The 20,946-nt window shown below is 42.6% G+C and overlaps 1 protein-coding gene across 1 annotated transcript; it reads left to right on the top strand.

Annotated features, from left to right (window-relative positions):
- Positions 1-344: 344 nt before the first annotated feature.
- Positions 345-19,928, top strand: fxn (frataxin). The gene is made up of 6 exons (XM_042331304.1): positions 345-699; positions 1,577-1,669; positions 2,136-2,227; positions 2,702-2,822; positions 12,037-12,134; positions 17,619-19,928. Exons 1-6 carry the CDS (start codon positions 583-585, stop codon positions 17,755-17,757), a joined length of 660 nt encoding a protein of 219 aa, XP_042187238.1. The 5' UTR covers positions 345-582; the 3' UTR covers positions 17,758-19,928.
- Positions 19,929-20,946: the final 1,018 nt, after the last annotated feature.

Raw genomic sequence — 20,946 nt, 5'->3', positions numbered from 1 at the left:
AAACGAACCGAACTCAGACCACCACTCGATATGGTCTCACATCGAGGGCTCTTTCGAGGGGTTTGAGTTATTTTGGAGTGTTCACGATGCACACAAAAAATATGCGAACCGCACTGAGTTCACCAAAATTGTCTGAAAGGAACCAAGTGTGAAAACACCCTTTGATGCTTTTGGGAAACCAGGCCCTGCTATTTCGGTGCATACGGTAAGAAAGGAGACAGTTCTCTAATGTGCCATCCCACTCCAGCCTGGCAGGTGGCGGTAATGCGCCATAACGGTGTGGCCAAATAGGTTTTAACACTAGTTACCATAGCCACAAAGTCAATATGGGTTATAATCACAGAAATGCTTGAAACAAACATTTGCTTTTTGGTCATAAGTTAAGGATAAGGTTAAGCATAAGGTTAGCAGTGTGTTAAGGTTAGGGTTAAAATCACATTTTAGGAAGAGACATTGTAGAACTAGACTGGGTTTATGACTTTTTGGCTGTGGTAAACCGCCAAACAGACATGAGTAGAAGGTTTCCGAACAGACATAAACAATCAAGTTGATAACAAGATCAGCAGCACTGAAAGGCGAAAAATGCAGAGGTTATCCATTAAAAAACTATGTATTTATCCATTCATACGCGACCAGAGCTATAGACTACAGCAGAGAACGACGACACGTGTACAAGGGATCAGACATCTGTCTAATGAGGTAATGTCATGTTTGCCACGCCGCTAGTTATGTTTTGAAACATTGTGTAACAGCTAACGTTAGCGAGCAAGATTATAGCTGCCAAATAGATGGGCGATAATGGGAGATTTACTTTTGGCAAATCTAATTTAAACCTACCGTTTGTCTAGTTGGTTCGTCCTTATGGCTGTTGGAAATGTCACATTTAAGACAAAATATCGATAGGAAAGTAAACTTACCGATTTTAAAGATGCCACACAGGATTTGGGGTTGGGGGGGATTTAGTATTGTAATTTCAGAAAATGTCCATAATATTTTCAGTAATAGTGGAATAATATTGTTTCACGGTATTAAGTTACTTACCCCGCCAGTGTTGTGATATTCGCCTAATCATTTCCTAAGATTCTACACTGTTCGCTCAATTTAAGTTGAAATGAGAAAACAATCACTGAACAGTGAAGGGACTCATTGTGACATATTTAAATAGCTGCGAAATATATTTTCATTAACAAAAATAAATAATATTTACAGCAGTTTGAAGTTGGTGGAACAAAACCGAAAGTAAGATTTGTTTTGAATGACTTGTGCTTTTACTTTCGGTTTTGTTCCACCTGCTTCAAACTGCTGTAAATATTATATATTTTTGTTAATGAAAATATATTTCGCAGCTATTTATATATGTTACAATGAGTCCCTTCACTATTCAGTGATTGTTTTCTCATATAAACAAAAATAATACTGTGAAACACTATTTCACGATTGCTGCAGATGTATGGACATTTTCTGAAATTACAATGTCCCCCCAAAAATACAACACCTTTAAATATATGGGTGTTGTTTATCAGCTGAATCATGCATACATGATGCAATAACAGTTATTGCCTTCTCTTATTTTCAGCACCTGGGAAACTCTCGCTGTCTGAGAACTCGGTCTGCACCAAATGACACATCTAAGCATGTGATCTCGAGGAGTGCCCTGAGTTCATCAAAGGTAAATGTACTTACTAGTTGGCAGAGTAAGATTCAACATTTTGTAACAGACAAGGGACATTCCTTTTTTATGACATGATTTTAATGTAAATGTGCGTGGCATTGATTACACTTTGAAGGCCTCGCTACATTTCGTGACTAGGGAGAAGCTGGCCAGGTGTATATCACCTTGGGTAGTGGTCATCAACTCTGGTCCTGGAGAGCAACAGGGTGAGGGGGATTTTTGTTCCCGCCAGCACTAATAACACATGATTAAACTAACTAATCATCAAGCCAGTGGTTGAACAGATGTTGGTGATGCTGGGCAGGAACAAAAGCCTGCACACGCTGTGTAAGATCCAGTACCAGGGTTGGTGACTGCCAACTGTCTGGTGCTCTAGGGAACTATGATAGCATACTGATAAAAAATGATTTGCCACAGAATTTGACTATGCAATGATATCCCTACCTGTGTATTTCTGCCACAGTGGCTTGATAGCAGACCTGGAGGAGGAGAACAGAGGAGAGTCCTACATGTTACTTCACCAGTACGTACAGAGGAAAACGCTGTTCAGATAAGGTAAAGGTACTATGGGAGACTAGAGGAGTGCTAGCAAAGTATAGCATCACCATCGATGACACATCCCATTTAATCTCTTGAGAAGCTCCTCGTGGCAACAGGAAGGATTTTGTAACTGCAGTATTAATCTCTACTATAATATGTAGGCCTACAGTAGGCTATAGTCTATTTGCTTCACTTTGTGGATGGGCTAACTCACTTTGTGGATGGGCTAACTCACTTTGTGGATGGGCTAACTCACTTTGTGGATGGGCTAACTCACTTTGTGGATGGGCTAACTCACTTTGTGGATGGGCTAACTCACTTTGTGGATGGGCTAACTCACTTTGTGGATGGGCTAACTCACTTTGTGGATGGGCTAACTCATTTTTTTCAGTGGACATTCTGTTCTCATGTCAAATACAGTTCACATCAAATTCAGCCTCAGATGTTTGTTGACCCTCATTCTGACCCAGTGTGTTTATCCCTCTCCAGTGAGATCAGCGAGGCAGCCTATGAGAAACTGGCAGATGAGACTCTGGATTCGTTGGCTGACTACTTTGAGGATCTGATGGATGGACCACTAGCAGGGCCGGAGTTTGATGTTCTCTTTTCTGTGAGTACACACCACGTTGTCTTCTCTGTCAGTACACACCACGTTGTCTTCTCTGTCAGTACACACCACGTTGTCTTCTCTGTCAGTACACACCACGTTGTTCTCTGTCAGTACACACCACGTTGTCTTCTCTGTCAGTACACACCACGTTGTTCTCTGTTAGTACACACCACGTTGTCTTCTCTGTCAGTACACACCACGTTGTCTTCTCTGTCAGTACACACCACGTTGTCTTCTCTGTCAGTACACACCACGTTGTCTTCTCTGTCAGTACACACCACGTTGTCTTCTCTGTCAGTACACACCACGTTGTCTTCTCTGTTAGTACACACCACGTTGTCTTCTCTGTTAGTACACACCACGTTGTCTTCTCTGTTAGTACACACCACGTTGTTCTCTGTCAGTACACACCACGTTGTTCTCTGTCAGTACACACCACGTTGTTTCTCTGTCAGTACACACCACGTTGTTCTCTGTCAGTACACACCCGTTGTTCTCTGTCAGTACACACCACGTTGTTCTCTGTCAGTACACACCACGTTGTCTTCTCTGTTAGTACACACCACGTTGTCTTCTCTGTCAGTACACACCACGTTGTTCTCTGTTAGTACACACCACGTTGTTCTCTGTTAGTACACACCACGTTGTCTTCTGTCAGTACACACCACGTTGTTCTCTGTTAGTACACACCACGTTGTCTTCTCTGTCAGTACACACCACGTTGTCTTCTCTGTCAGTACACACCACGTTGTCTTCTCTGTCAGTACACACCACGTTGTCTTCTCTGTCAGTACACACCACGTTGTCTTCTCTGTCAGTACACACCACGTTGTCTTCTCTGTCAGTACACACCACGTTGTCTTCTCTGTCAGTACACACCACGTTGTCTTCTCTGTCAGTACACACCACCTTGTCTTCTCTGTCAGTACACACCACCTTGTCTTCTCTGTCAGTACACACCACCTTGTCTTCTCTGTCAGTACACACCACGTTGTCTTCTCTGTCAGTACACACCACGTTGTCTTCTCTGTCAGTACACACCACGTTGTCTTCTCTGTCAGTACACACCACGTTGTCTTCTCTGTCAGTACACACCACGTTGTCTTCTCTGTCAGTACACACCACGTTGTCTTCTCTGTCAGTACACACCACGTTGTCTTCTCTGTCAGTACACACCACGTTGTCTTCTCTGTCAGTACACACCACGTTGTCTTCTCTGTCAGTACACACCACGTTGTCTTCTCTGTCAGTACACACCACGTTGTCTTCTCTGTCAGTACACATCACGTTGTCTTCTCTGTCAGTACACACCACGTTGTCTTCTCTGTCAGTACACACCACGTTGTCTTCTCTGTCAGTACACACCACGTTGTCTTCTCTGTCAGTACACACCACGTTGTCTTCTCTGTCAGTACGCACCACGTTGTCTTCTCTGTCAGTACGCACCACGTTGTCTTCTCTGTCAGTACGCACCACGTTGTCTTCTCTGTCAGTACGCACCACGTTGTCTTCTCTCTAAGCAGTAGGCTTCTGATTGTATACTAAATGTAAGATCATCTACTAAATGACAAAAATATGTTGTCTTCTCTGTTAAGTCCAGGGAAATACTGTACATACTGTACCAGTACCTCTCTGTTTCTGCACTCCTCTCGTTTGTCCACTAGGGGTAGCTGTTGACTCACATGTCATTCCATTGGAAGTTTGACAATCCTATTTGCAGCATTTACCCTGAGTTCTTCATCAGAAAATAATATTTGTGAATAATGAGTAGTTCTGGGTCTGTGTGTCTGGTTGTGAATGATGAGTGTATGTCTATTAGGGATCCATGAGTCATTAGAGCTGTAGGATAGGATGGCAATCAATGGTGCTGTTATGTGCAGGCCAATTACTTCCTGAGGGCAAAGGTCACGGGAGGAAATAATGATTGTAGTGTCCTCAAATCATCAGACATGCCCAGGGCACTAAACACCACGTCAATACACTGATGGCTGTGTGTGTGTGTGTGTGTCCATGGGAGTAAATTGGTCTGACATTATGGCAAAAAAAAAGTGTGTTCATGGTGATATTGAGCTGACCTCTTGACCTGGGTCAGTGCTGTACCAGACAGCTAGAGGATCTATTGATGCCCAGAGAACTGTCTGGCTGGCAGACTGCTGATGTGTGTTTGTCGGCATCACTGCTTCTAGGGGACATCTTGCCTCTACCAGTACAGTTTATGAGTCCACTGAGTGTGTTATAAAGACAAGTGTTTCCAATACGTGAGGTAAAGAGGTTGATGGAATTCGACCAAAACAATCGTCACCCATGCGTCCACCCGTGGTGTAATAGATCCCGAATCTCCTCATTGACTGACATCAAAATTAGCTTACATTTAGGCTATTGTAAATATGTGTACTTGAGGTAAAAACCGGAGTATAATGCTGTATAGATGTCAACCCCAATACATGTTCATGTTATCGTCACCAATCAACTGCAATAGTTAAAAATGACTGACTACCTCCATCTGTATGCTAGCAACGCTACCAGCTTATACGAATGGGAGTTAGCATTTAGCAAACATTTTTCTAAACCCCAAAATTAAATGTTCTAAATATAATGCAGCAAAAACAGCCACATACTGTATATCAATGTAAAATACCAAATAATGCATGCAGAGCAGAATTAGGCCGATACCCTCTAATTAATTATCAAAATCCAAATAAGAGCCGTTCAATTCTACAACCATTTAAAAGGAGGCGATTTCCAAACCTTCCATAACAAAGCCATCACCTACAGAGCAGGTAGCCTAGTGGTTAGAACGTTGGGTCAGTAATGAAAATGTCAAAGTCCAGAGCTGACAAGGTAAAAATCTGTCGTTCTGCCCCAGAGCAAGGCAGTTGACCCACTGTTCCCTGGGGCACCGAAGACGTGGATGTTGATTATGTCAGCCCCCTGCACCTCTCTGATTCAGAGGGGTTAAATGTGGAAGACACATTTCAGTTGAATGCATTCAGTTGTATAACTGACTAGGTATCCCCCTTTCCCTTTCTGTTGTACAACTGACTAGGTATCCCCCTTTCTGTTGTACAACTGACTAGGTATCCCCCTTTCTGTTGTACAACTGACTAGGTATCCACCTTTCCCTTACAGAGAAATGAACCTGGAGAAGAGCCCCCTAAACAAGCTGGTCCTGGGGCTCTGTTCATGAACATAAACAGACCCCACAGAGCCCCAGGACAGCAACACAATTAGACCCAACCAAATAATGAGTGAAAAATATATAATTACTTGACACATTGAAAAGAATTTACCAAAAACATAGAAAACTGGAAACCTATTTGGCCCTAAACAGAGAGTACACAGTGGCAAAATACCTGACCACTGTGACTGACTCAACATTCAGGAAAGCTTTGACTATGTACAGACTCAGTGAGCCTTGCTATTGAGAGAGCCTGCCATAGGTAGACCTGGCTCTCGAGAAGACCGGCTGTGTGCACACTGACCACAAAATTAGGTGGAAACTGAGCTGCACTTCCTGCCAAATGTATGACCGTATTCGAGACACATATTTCTCTCATTACACAGACCCACAATTTGAAAACAAATACAATTTTGATAAATTCCCATATCTATTGCGTGAAATACCACAGTGTGCCATCACAGCAGCAAGATTTGTAACCTATTGCCACAAGAAAAGGGCAACCAGTGAATAACAAACACCATTGTAAATACAACCCATATTTACAGTGCAATCAGAAAGTATTCAGTCCCCTTGACTTTATCCACATTTTGTTACGTTACAGCCTTATTCTAAAATGGATGAAATCGTTTTTTTCCCCTCATCAATCTACACACAATAACCCATAATGACAAAGCAAAAACAGGTTTTTAGACATTTTTGCAATTGTATAAAAAATATTAAGAAATGATATAACATTTACATAAGTACTCAGACCCTTTACTCAAGCACTTTGTTGAAGCACCTGTGACAGCAATTGGCCTTGAGTCTTCTTGGGTATGACGCTACAAGCTTGGCACATCTGTATTTGGGGAGTTCCTCCCATTCTTCTCTGCAGATCCTCTCAAGCTCTGTCAGGTTGGATGGGAAGTGTCGCTGCACAGCTACTTTCAGGTCTCTCCAGAGATGTTTGATCGTGATCAAGTCCAGACTCTGGCTGGGCCACTCAAGGACATTCAGATACTTGTCCCAAAGCCACTTCTGTGTTGTCTTGGCTGTGTGCTTAGGGTTGTTGTCCTGTTGGAAAGTGAACCTTCGCCCCAGTCTGAGGTCCTGAGCACTCTGGAGCAGGTTCTCTCTCTGTACTTTGCTCTGTTCATCTTTCCCTCGATCCAGACTAGTCTCCCAGTCCCTTCCACTGAAAAACATCCCCACAGCATGATGCAGCCACCAACATGCTTCACTGTAGGGATGGTGCCAGGTTTCCTCCAGACGTGACACTTTGCATTCAGGCCAAATAGTTCAATCTTGGTTTCATCAGACCAGAGAATCTTGTTTCTCACAGTCAGTCCTTTAGGTGCCTTTTGGCAAACTCTAAGCGGGCTGTCGTGTCCCTTTTACTGAGGAGTGGCTTCCTTCTGGCCTCTATCATAAAGGTCTGATTGGTGGAGTGCTGCAGAGATGGGAGAACCTTCCAGAAGGACAAACATCTCCACTGAGGAACTCTGGAGTTCTGTCAGAGTTACCATCGGGTTCTTGGTAACCTCCCTTACCAAGTCCCTTCTCCCCTGATTGCTCAGTTTGGCAGGGCCCCCAGCTCTAGGAAGAGTCTTGGTGGTTCCAAACTTCCATTTAAGAATGTTGGAGGCCACTATGTTGTTTGGGACCTTCAACGCTGTAGAAATGTTTTGGTACCCTTCCCCAGATCTGTGCTTTATGGACAATCCCTTCGACCTCATGGCTTGGTTTTTGCTGTGTTTTTGCTGTGTATACTGTCAACTGTTTGACCTCATACATACAGGTGTGTCTTTCCAAATCCTATCCAATCAGTGGAATTTACCACAGGTGGACACCAATCGAGTTGTAGAAACATCAAGGATGAATGGAAACAGGATGCACCTGAGCTCCATTTACATTCACATAGTAAATGGTCTGAACTTATGTAAATAAGGTATTTCAGTTTTTTATTTTTCACAAATTTTCAAAGATAACCTGTTTTCTCTTTGTCATTATGGGGTATTGTGTGTTTTAATTTGTTTTTGTGTTTGTATATATTTGATATTTTATTTTAGAATAAGGCTGTAACGTAACAATGTGGACAAGGGGTCTGAATACTTTCTGAATGCACTGTATGTTGATGTATTTGTCCTTTTGTACATAGCCACTTTTGTGAGTGTAATGTTTACTGTTCAGTTTTGGTTACTTCAGTTTTGTTGATCTATTTCACTTGGGGAGGGGGGGTGTATATACTCTGGAGAGGACAAACACAGCTGTGGGACTGACAGGCATGCAGTCCAGTGTCTGACAATGTAGACATTGAGCTGGTGTTAGGAGGAGACAGCCTAACAAGGCTATTCACACTCACTCACTCCCAGTCTCCTCCTAACACCAGCTCACTGGCTATGTTGTCACACACTGGACTGCATGCCTGTCAGTCCCACAGCTGTGTTTGTTGGCACTGTTAGATTTCCTCTGGGATAAATCCTCCACAAATATCTATAGTCCTCTTTCTTTCTCACTCTCTCTCATTCCGTCCTCCCCAGCACAGCGCTCTCTCTCTCTCTCCTGTGAGGTCATTTAATAGTATGGTTTTCAATTACCATTTGAACATTTTTATAAAATCCAACTATTTGTTTGGGTTGGGGGTACCCAGGGTCTGTGGGAGTGCGTGCTAAGCCACTGCTTATAACTAAATATGAGTTAAGTATAACTATAAGAAATCTAAGATAAATTATATCTAGCTCAGGGCTCCAGCTATGCATTGGTTTGAGAAATATCTAGCTAAGTGGCTTGATGTCAACATCAAGCATCTTGGTTACAGCAGAGTCCTTCTAATCTGAGTACCAGTCTCTTTAGCTAACATTCCACTGCTTGTCGTCTTGGTTACAGCAGAGTCCTTCTAGTCTGAGTACCAGTCTCTTTAGCTAACATTCCACTGCTTGTCGTCTTGGTTACAGCAGAGTCCTTCTAGTCTGAGTACCAGTCTCTTTAGCTAACATTCCACTGCTTGTCGTCTTGGTTACAGCAGAGTCCTTCTAGTCTGAGTACCAGTCTCTTTAGCTAACATTCCACTGCTTGTCGTCTTGGTTACAGCAGAGCCATTCTAGCCTGAGTACCAGTCTCTTTAGTAAATATTCCACTGCTTGTCATGTGCCAAAGAGACTAGCCTTTCTGCTGTCTTCAAATATGAACATTTTATCATTAATGACCTTGAGAAGTTGATCTTGATTCGATAACCCTCACAGCTATCCTCCAATCACAACGATTATCTAAAGACATACAATCCCCTCCTGGATCAAGGTCCCTGTTGCCAATAGGTTGGTGCGTAAAAAGAAAGAAACTAACCCCTCGTACTGAGTGTACACACTAACCCCTCGTACTGAGTGTACACACTCAGTACGAGTGATTTAAAAAAATTAAAAAAAAAAAAACATTAAAATAGTTACAACATTTTAGGTAAAACAATACTAAATATAGTCACGTCACCAAATAATTGATTAAAACACACTGTTTTGCAATGAAGGTCTACAGTAGCCTCAACAGCACTCTGTAGGGTAGAACCATGGTGTAGCCGGAGGACAGCTAGCTTTCGTCCTCCTCTGGGTACATTGACAGTAATTATGACAACTTCCAGAGGACGCCCTCCAGCCTATCAGAGCTCTTGCAGCATGAACTGACATGTTGTCCACCCAATCATAGGATCAGATAATTGAATCTAGTACTGAAAGCATAAGCTACAGCTGGCTAGCACTGTGTAACTACTTACTAGACTGTACACTAACGTTACTGCACGATTGTAGCGGGTTTACTAACGTGTTAGTTCTATTAGCTATGCTGAGTATTACGGTACTTCAGCTAAAAAGGTGACAACAATGTAGGCTGGTCACATACAGCTGTTGTTTTGTGCATTGAAGTCCACAAGGGAAGAGAAGGAATACAACGTGGCGGTTATGAGAGTGAACTCTGTTTACTTGTGATCAGGGGTGCATTCATTCCTCCGATTCTGTTAGAAAAATAAAATAAAAACATTACTTAAACGGTAGCAAACGGATCAAAACAGGGATAAACATACCTGGATTTGTCCAATAGAAACTCTCGTTTGCAACTGTTGCACTAATGATTACACCCTATATCAGCTAGATGCAGGCAAGAGTGTGCAAGGCGCTATTGAATGTCACTATCTGTCACTTCACATGTCTCTCAAACTGTGTTTACCTACATTGTAATCTTTCATTCAGGTTGTAGCAACATCATGATGGGTATAGGGACAATTCAAGTATCATGTAGTAGCCTAAACCCATTGATGTTACATTGAGCTGGATGAATGGAATATGAATGACAGTCATCCAACATGCTGTAATAGAAGTAAGGCCGTGCTCATGAAACAAATGATTGTCCTCCCTCATCTTGAACAGCCACTGACCGCCACTGTTATCACGCAGCACTTGAATTCAATTACTATAGATGGTGTGTTTGACCAGGATGACATCACAATGCTCTTCCTCTCGTCCTTGAAAGAGGAGGCCGTTTGAAGGGCTTTACAGTAGAGTACAATATCCCTGACGTATCACTATGGAATCCTCAACAGCCCGTTCTGGAATCCTCTCCCATGGAATCCTTCATGCTCCATTATAGAATGCAGTCTACCACCCTCTCTGTAACACCCATAGAAATAGGATTATTTCTACCATGACAACCCAGACACACAACACTCTGTTTAATCTCCTTAATGAGTGGGACATATTCATTAACGCCTGTTAATGAGCCAATAGTGCAGCACTGCAGCCTAGAGGTCAACTCTGGCCTGGGGAGAGGAGAGGAAGGATTTTGAAAGAGGAAATGAGAGGAGGGATTTCAAATCAAATCAAATTTTATTTGTCACATACACATGGTTAGCAGATGTTAATGCGAGTGTAGCGAAATGCTTGTGCTTCTAGTTCCGACAATGCAGTAATAACGAGCAAGTAATCTAACTAACAATTAAAAAAAAAAAACTACTGTAATACACAGTGTAAGGGGATAAAGAATATGTACATAAGGATATATGAATGAGTGATGGTACAGAGCAGCATAGGCAAGATACAGTAGATGATATCGAGTACAGTATATACATATGAGAAGTATGTAAACCAAGTGGCATAGTTAAAGTGGCTAGTGATACATGTATTACATAAGGATGCAGTCGATGATATAGAGTACAGTATCAACGTATGCATATTTGGAGAGAGAAGGGTGAGAAGGATGTAGAGGAATGGGGAAATTATATATTTTAGAGGAAGAGCGGAGTAGTGGTGAAGGGAGGAGATGGAAGAGAGGGTTATGGCTGTGCAAATCCCATCAAACAGCAGTGACATTAAAGAAATATAACCTAATTTAAGCAGTGAGGCGTGTGTGTGTGTGTGTGTTTGTGTGTGCAGAGCAGTTACTGGAACTCCTGTGATTATTTCAGGATTTGTAGCGTTCAGACGCTCTCCTGGCAGGCTGCCGCCGTGTTAGATTGGACAACGGTGTTGCTGCTGTATATCTGCCAGCCACGCTCTGCATCCTGTCTGGCTGAATAACCAATATGTACATGCTGCTACAGTAGGTAGACTGAAGAAGCAGTGGTCAGGTATCTGAGGGATTTTTATTTTTATTTTACCTTTATTTAACTAGGCAAGTCAGTTAAGAACAAAACCTTATTTTCAATGATGGCCTAGGAACAGTGGGTTAACTGTCTGTTCAGGGGCAGAACGACAGATTTGTACCTTGTCAGCTCAGGGATTTGAACTGGCAACCTTCTGGTTACTAGTCCAACGCTCTAACCACTAGGCTACCCTGCTGATGACTTGTCTTGTAGACTATCGTCCTGTCCAGGGGGTGTACAGTACTTCTGTTGCCTCATGCCACAGAAGCAGCAGGTGATAGGCTCCTGCCCTATGCGTCATTCTAGATCAGACAAGGCTTACTTGCATATACTATATTGTCTTAAGTTAGAATGAGTCATAGATATGAAGTCAAATTCAACAGTTTAAAAAAACAAACATATTTTTATTCTCTTTCTCCCTCCCTAACCAGAGTGGTGTGTTGACAGTGAAGGTGGGCGGAGACCATGGGACATACGTCATCAACAAACAGACTCCTAACAAACAGATCTGGCTATCATCTCCTACCAGGTCTGTGTTTGTGAAATTGGACAGAACGGTTATTTCTGCTGTGTACAACGCTTGATTGAATTGATTTGGTAGTTAAAATACATATACAAGCCCCTCCATTACATACTTTGATGTACTTTTTATTTAATATATTACATTTTATTTACACTGACAAAAAAATATCAACTCAACATGTAAAGTGTTGGTCCCATGTTTCATGAGCGGAAATAAATGTGTTTTTATTTTATTTCACCTTATTTAACTAGGCAAGATTTATTTACAATGACGGCCTACCAAAAGGCCTCCTGTGGGGACGGGGGCTGGGATTTAAAATAAAAATCTAGGACAAAACCCACATGACAAGAGACACCACACCACAACACTACATAAAGTGAAACCTAAGATGACAACATAGCATAGCAGCAACACATGCATGACAATACAACATGGCAGCAGCACAACATGGTACAAACATTATTGGACACAGACAACAGCACAAAGGGCAAGAAGGTAGAGACAACAATACATCACGTAAAGTAGCCACAACTGTCAGTAAGAGTGTCCATGATTTGAGTCTTTGAATGGAGAGATTGAGATAAAACTGTCCAGTTTGAGTGTTTGTTGCAGCTCGTTCCAGTTGCTAGCTGCAGCAAACGGAAAAGAGGAGCGACCCAGGGATGTGTGTGCCGTGGGGACCTTTAACAGAATGTGACTGGCAAAATGGGTGTTGTTTGTGGAGGATGACGACTGCAGTAGATATCTCAGATAGGGGGGAGTGAGGCCTAAGAGGGTTTTATATTTAAGCATCAACCAGTGGGTCTAGCGACAGGCACACAGACATGACCAGTTAACAGAGGAGTATAGAGTGCTGATAAGAAATAAAAGATCCCAGACATTTTTCATATGCACAATAAGCTTATTTCTCTCAAATTTGTTTACTTCCCTGTTATTTATTATTTGCCAAGATAACCCATCCACCTGACAGGTGTGGCTTATCAAGAAGCTGATTAAACAGCATGATCATTACACAGGTACACCTTGTGCTGGGGACAATAAGGCCACTCTAAAATGTGCAGTTTTGTCACCCAACACAATGCCACAGCTGTCTCAAGCTGTTAGAGAGCGTGCAATTGGCATGCTGGAATGTCCACCAGAGCTGTTGCTAGAGAGAATTTAATATTCCTTTCTCTATCATAAGCTGCCTTCAATGTGGTTTTTGAGAATTTGGCAGCATGTCCAACCGGCCTTCCAACCGCAGACCATATGTATGGTGTCGTGTGGGCGAGCTCTTGTGAGCAGTTTGCAATATGGTGAGGTCATGGTATGTGCAGGCATAAGCTATGGACAAAAAAACAATTGCATTTTATCGATGGCAATTTAAATGCACAGACTTACCGTGATGAGATTCTGAGGCCCATTTTTTTTAAGGGTGACCAACAGATGCATATCTGTATTCCCAGTCATGTGAAATCCATAGATTAGGGCCTAATTTATTTATTTCAATTTACTGATTTCCTTATATAAACTGTAACTCAGCAAAATCTTTAAAATTGTAGCATGTTGCAGTTATATTTTTGTTCAGTATAATATATTACATACGTTTTATGTACATTTGATTCACTATTACATACATTTATGTACATTTGATTGAAAATAGTTCAGACATTTATGTGCTAGTAAATGTTTGACCAGTCAGTTCATCGCTATTTAGGTGTTGTTCATAGATATTTAGGTGTTGTTCATAGATATTTAGGTGTTGTTCATAGATATTTAGGTGTTGTTCATAGATATTTAGGTGTTGTTCATAGATATTTCGGCGCCGACAGAGATGGCCGCCTCGCTTCGCGTTCCTAGGAAACTATGCAGTTTTTTGTTTTTTTACGTGTTATTTCTTACACTAGTACCCCAGGTCATCTTAGGTTTCTTTACATACAGCCGAGAAGAACTACTGAATATAAGATCAGCGTCAACTCACCATCAGTACGACCAAGAATATGTTTTTCGCGATGCGGATCCTGTGTTCTGCCTTACAACCAGTGTAACCGAGTGGATCACATGCAGCGACCAAAAAAAAAAAAAAAAAAAAAACGACTCAGAAAAAGAGGGAAACGAAGCGGTCTTCTGGTCAGACTCCGGAGACGGGCACATCGTGCACCACTCCCTAGCATTCTTCTTGCCAATGTCCAGTCTCTTGACAACAAGGTTGATGAAATCCGAGCAAGGGTAGCATTCCAGAGGGACATCAGAGACTGTAACGTTCTTTGCTTCACGGAAACATGGCTAACTGGAGAGACGCAATCCGAAGCGGTGCAGCCAGCGGGTTTCTCCACGCATCGCGCCGACAGAAGCAAACATCTTTCTGGTAAGAAGACGGGCGGGGGCGTATGTCTTATGGCCAACGTGACATGGTGTGATGAAAGAAACATACAGGAACTCAAATCCTTCTGTTCACCTGATTTAGAATTCCTCACAATCAAATGTAGACCGCATTATCTACCAAGAGAATTCTCTTCGATTATAATCACAGCCGTATATATCCCCCCCCCAAGCAGACACATCGATGGCTCTGAACGAACTTTATTTAACTCTCTGCAAACTGGAAACGATTTATCCGGAGGCTGCATTCATTGTAGCTGGGGATTTTAACAAGGCTAATCTGAAAACAAGACTCCCTAAATTTTATCAGCATATCGATTGCGCAACCAGGGGTGGAAAGACCCTGGATCATTGTTACTCTAACTTCCGCGACGCATATAAGGCCCTGCCCCGCCCCCTTTCGGAAAAGCTGACCACGACTCCATTTTGTTGATCCCTGCCTACAGACAGAAACTAAAACAAGAAGCTCCCACGCTGAGGTCTGTCCAACGCTGGTCCGACCAAGCTGACTCCACACTCCAAGACTGCTTCCATCACGTGGACTGGGAGATGTTTCGTATTGCGTCAGACAACAACATTGACGAATACGCTGATACGGTGTGCGAGTTCATTAGAACGTGCGTTGAAGATGTCGTTCCCATAGCAACGATTAAAACATTCCCTAACCAGAAACCGTGGATTGATGGCAGCATTCGTGTGAAACTGAAGGCACGAACCACTGCTTTTAATCAGGGCAAGGTGTCTGGTAACATGACTGAATACAAACAGTGCAGCTATTCCCTCCGCAAGGCTATCAAACAAGCTAAGCGCCAGTACAGAGACAAAGTAGAATCTCAATTCAACGGCTCAGACACAAGAGGTATGTGGCAGGGTCTACAGTCAATCACAGACTACAGGAAGAAACCCAGCCCAGTCACGGACCAGGATGTCTTGCTCCCAGGCAGACTAAATAACTTTTTGCCCGCTTTGAGGACAATACAGTGCCACTGACACGGCCTGCAACGGAAACATGCGGTCTCTCCTTCACTGCAGCCGAAGTGAGTAAGACATTTAAACGTGTTAACCCTCGCAAGGCTGCAGGCCCAGACGGCATCCCCAGCCGCGCCCTCAGAGCATGCGCAGACCAGCTGGCCGGTGTGTTTACGGACATATTCAATCAATCCCTATACCAGTCTGCTGTTCCCACATGCTTCAAGAGGGCCACCATTGTTCCTGTTCCCAAGAAAGCTAAGGTAACTGAGCTAAACGACTACCGCCCGTAGCACTCACATCCGTCATCATGAAGTGCTTTGAGAGACTAGTCAAGGACCATATCACCTCCACCCTACCTGACACCCTTGACCCACTCCAATTTGCTTACCGCCCAAATAGGTCCACAGACGATGCAATCTCAACCACACTGCACACTGCCCTAACCCATCTGGACAAGAGGAATACCTATGTGAGAATGCTGTTCATCGACTACAGCTCGGCATTCAACACCATAGTACCCTGCAAGCTCGTCATCAAGCTCGAGACCCTGGGTCTCGACCCCGCCCTGTGCAACTGGGTACTGGACTTCCTGACGGGCCGCCCCCAGGTGGTGAGGGTAGGCAACAACATCTCCTCCCCGCTGATCCTCAACACTGGGGCCCCACAAGGGTGCGTTCTGAGCCCTCTCCTGTACTCCCTGTTCACCCACGACTGCGTGGCCATGCACGCCTCCAACTCAATCATCAAGTTTGCGGACGACACAACAGTGGTAGGCTTGATTACCAACAACGACGAGACGGCCTACAGGGAGGAGGTGAGGGCCCTCGGAGTGTGGTGTCAGGAAAATAACCTCACACTCAACGTCAACAAAACTAAGGAGATGATTGTGGACTTCAGGAAACAGCAGAGGGAACACCCCCATCCACATCGATGGAACAGTAGTGGAGAGGGTAGCAAGTTTTAAGTTCCTCGGCATACACATCACAGACAAACTGAATTGGTCCACTCACACAGACAGCATCGTGAGGAAGGCGCAGCAGCGCCTCTTCAACCTCAGGAGGCTGAAGAAATTCGGCTTGTCACCAAAAGCACTCACAAACTTCTACAGATGCACAATCGAGAGCATCCTGGCGGGCTGTATCACCGCCTGGTATGGCAACTGCACCGCCCTCAACCGTAAGGCTCTCCAGAGGGTAGTGAGGTCTGCACAACGCATCACCGGGGGCAAACTACCTGCCCTCCAGGACACCTACACCACCCGATGCTACAGGAAGGCCATAAAGATCATCAAGGACATCAACCACCTGAGCCACTGCCTGTTCACCCCGCTGTCATCCAGAAGGCGAGGTCAGTACAGGTGCATCAAAGCTGGGACCGAGAGACTGAAAAACAGCTTCTATCTCAAGGCCATCAGACTGTTAAACAGCCACCACTAACATTGAGTGGCTACTGCCAACACACTGTCAATGACACTGACTCTACTCCAGCCACTTTAATCATGGGAATTGATGGGAAATGATGTAAATATATCACTAGCCACTTTAAACAATGCTACCTTATATAATGTTACTTACCCTACATTGTTCATCTCATATGCATACGTTGATACTGTACTCTATATCATCGACTGCATCCTTATGTAATACATGTATCACTAGCCACTTTAACTATGCCACTTGGTTTACATACTTATCTCATATGTATATACTGTACTCGATATCATCTACTGTATCTTGCCTATGCTGCTCTGTACCATCACTCATTCATATATCCTTATGTACATATTCTTTATCCCCTTACACTGTGTATGACAGTAGTTTTTTTTGGAATTGTTAGTTAGATTACTTGCTCGTTATTACTGCATTGTCGGAACTAGAAGCACAAGCATTTCGCTACACTCGCATTAACATCTGCTAACCATGTGTATGTGACAAATAAAATTTGATTTGATTTTGATTTGATTTGATATTTAGGTGTTGTTCATTGCTATTCAGGTGTTGTTCATTGCTATTTAGGTGTTTGTTCATTGCTATTTAGGTGTTTGTTCATTGCTATTTAGGTGTTTGTTCATAGCTATTTAGGTGTTGTTCATAGTGATTTAGGTGTTTTCAACCCTAGCCTGATATCCCCCTCTCTGTGCCTCTCTCTGTCCTCCAGTGGTCCGAAGCGTTACGACTGGACAGGAGAGCGCTGGGTCTACTACCACGACGGCATCGCTCTCCACCAGCTCCTCTCTAGAGAGTTCTCTATCATCTACAACATGAACCTGGACCTGACCACACTAGTACACTCCTGACCTGGCCACGTCCCAATTCCCTATAGAGCCAAAGGTAGTGCACTATATAGGAAGTAGGGTACCACCTCCGATGTCTGTCCCATCTTGTCCATTCTCCTACACAGCATACTACATCCATGTACTTAATCACAGGTCTGGGGAAAAAAAAGTTAAACATCTTGTGTACCTAGATTTCAAGTTAGGATTCAGCCCGGAAACAGAACCAAATGGATTTATGCACCAATACCACTAAAATACCATAACGTTCATATAAGTCTGTGATATAATATAGAGGACATTAATTGTATACATCGATGATACAGTGTTTTATTTGTGTGAATGTGTATGTGAATACACACGCGAACGGATGTGTCGGTCTTGTCTGTAACTGAAGGAAAAGGAAAACGTTGCAGTTGGTTATGATTACGTTCTCGTTACAACTGAAGTTCCTTCCTGATTCCTTCTTCAGGTTTGGAGTTTACCTCTATTCATTTCTAAACAAGTACCATCTTATTGTGATCAAACATGTCTAATTGAGCAGTTATAACCTGTTATGATAAACCTGTTGGGACCTATTGAGAAACACCATCATGAATGAACAGCTTGTTTCTTTTTCAAATAAAGATGGCTAGTTAAACATGATATAGCCATTGTAAACAACAGACACATGCAACCACTCTTATTTCAATGGAAATTAGTCCAAACCCAGGATTCTTTATTCTGGTTCCCTCAATTTTATCCAGGATAAAAAATTTAAAAAGATTTTGTTTCAATGGTCGAGCCAAACACAGCTAAAACCATAGAAATATAGTTTCTACAATGAGGATCCCGTTCCAGTCGATGTTCTGTGCTGGATGGACCGGCGGCCATGTTGAGTGTTCCCGTGAGTGATCCTGTCACATTGCTATGGTCTGAGGGGCATTGCTCCAGTCATTCTACCTCTATGGCTAAAACAGAAGTTAGTGGGCATCTCTCTGATGTCTTATTTCTCCAAAACTAAATCTTGTGTTTGATTCACACAATAGAGCTGGACTGGTCTGGCCTGGATATGTATCCACCATAGTTTCTGGAATCATGCTGGAAAGGACAATACGAAAATAAAATATCCAAGCCAGCACACCACTGTTAAGGTCAGGCCTATAGTGTGCCTTTTCAATTAGTCCATGGACATCAGGCATTAGACTGATCAGTGGTCAGTGTCTCTGTCTGGTGATGTTCCTGGGCTACAGACTGTTTTGGAGGCATAGTAGACAGGGATTACTTTTAGAGAGTAAGAGTTCTTCCTCTAGACTGACTATCAGTGGTTGAGCTCTGCTCTTTTTTTCATTCACTGCTGGGAGATCTCAGTCCTGATGGGCCAACGGGCCTGTGTGGAACTATGGAGAGAAACATATTTATAGTGGAATGTTCTGGAGGGACAGATACTGTCAGAACAACAGTCAGAGAGTTCAGATTGAAGTACATCGATAGGGAGCTAGCTGAGTCGATGGTTTAGGATGAGCCAGGATAATATTTCTGCTGTTCTTCATTGTTTGGAAAGTTAAATTCTCCTCGGAATCGTCTGCGTTCACGGTCAAATTCTATTCTGGGAGTTTCAGGTATGAGTTTGTTGAAATGTATGTATCTTTGTTTTATAATTTAATACCTGTAAATAAGTTAAAGCCAGTGTTTTCAGCAAACACCTGGAATAGCCAGCAAAATAGAAAAAGTAGCCAGTAGCCAGGCCTCCCCGGGCAGGGTTTGAAAAATGTTGGCGATCAACCTATATTTTGGAGGCCTCTAGTTCATTCTAATGCCTTGATTCCATCCGAAATACAAATGTACCACCCAGATTAGAATTAGTTTAGGTATTGTGTGTAGAAGGACATGACTTTACAGTTTTAATTAGTGAAAATGTATAAATTTAAGTTTTTATTGTTGTTTTGGATATCATCTAGGCCTATATGATCAGGACTATTTTCTAAATACAATAACATTAAACCTTTTTAACATTTAACCTGTCTTCTCTTGTAATGAAGAACTTATTTACTGTTTTACTGCAAGATATGAATTTTCCCAATGTTTGATGTTTGTTCTTCAAAACAGAACAAGTATTTAAATAGCTCAAGACCCACATTATCTTGAAAAATAGATGACACGTGGCTGCTAAATGAAACACGCTAAAGAAAATAAATGAATGTCCCAGAAAAATACTAAGGCTGGATTTTGCCTCATTGTTACCACTTAGACTACATTACATGGGACGTGCAAAATTCAGCACTTTATGCTGACATTATTACAAGGAGCACATTCAGGGCTTTATGCTGACATTATTACAAGGAGCACATTCAGGGCTTTATGCTGACATTATTACAAGGAGCACATTCAGGGCTTTATGCTGACATTATTACAAGGAGCACATTCAGGGCTTTATGCTGACATTATTACAAGGAGCACATTCAGGGCTTTATGCTGACATTATTACAAGGAGCACATTCAGGGCTTTATGCTGACATTATTACAAGGAGCACATTCAGGGCTTTATACTGACATTATTACAAGGAGCACATTCAGGGCTTTATGCTGACATTATTACAAGGAGCACGTTCAGGGCTTTATGCTGACATTATTACAAGGAGCACGTTCAGGGCTTTATGCTGACATTTATTACAAGGAGCACATTCAGGTACTATTGTTGCTCGTGAGGAATGGCCATAACTAGGGTCTGAGTTTTTGTGTGGTCTGGACAAGGGGGTGGGATTTTTATACTATTTAAAAACTCTAAAAAGTTAATTGGAGAACAGCAATAGCAAGAAAAAATGACCCAGCCATTATCACATTGGTTTCTGTAGCTTCATTCCTCTCAGTCCATCTACAAAACATATTAGCTATACAATTAGCCACTACATATGAACTCAGCACCAGGATTAATAACTATAATTGAATACGTACAGAAGCAGAAAAAGTATTTTATTAACAAAAAGTAAACAAATTAGTTTACTTTACAGATTTTTTTGTTGTTGTAGTTTTACAGGAAATGTTCTGCAATTCTATCAAATGTTTCCATTACTTATGTTATGATATCTGACTGGGAGTAACTAACAAAATCAAGCGGGGCCCCCTGGAGCTCAAGGCCCCTGGGCATTTGTCCTGTGTGCCTGGTCGGTAATTCGGCCATGATTAGATAGTTGACTGGAATGAATAGACCAATCTAAAAATGTTTAACTGACA

This window comes from Oncorhynchus tshawytscha, linkage group LG12, assembly GCF_018296145.1.
Source record: "Oncorhynchus tshawytscha isolate Ot180627B linkage group LG12, Otsh_v2.0, whole genome shotgun sequence".
Taxonomy (NCBI): Eukaryota; Metazoa; Chordata; class Actinopteri; order Salmoniformes; family Salmonidae; genus Oncorhynchus; species Oncorhynchus tshawytscha.
The sequence above is the reverse complement of the archived record's forward strand: the minus strand, read 5'-3'. Positions and strand labels throughout refer to the sequence as shown.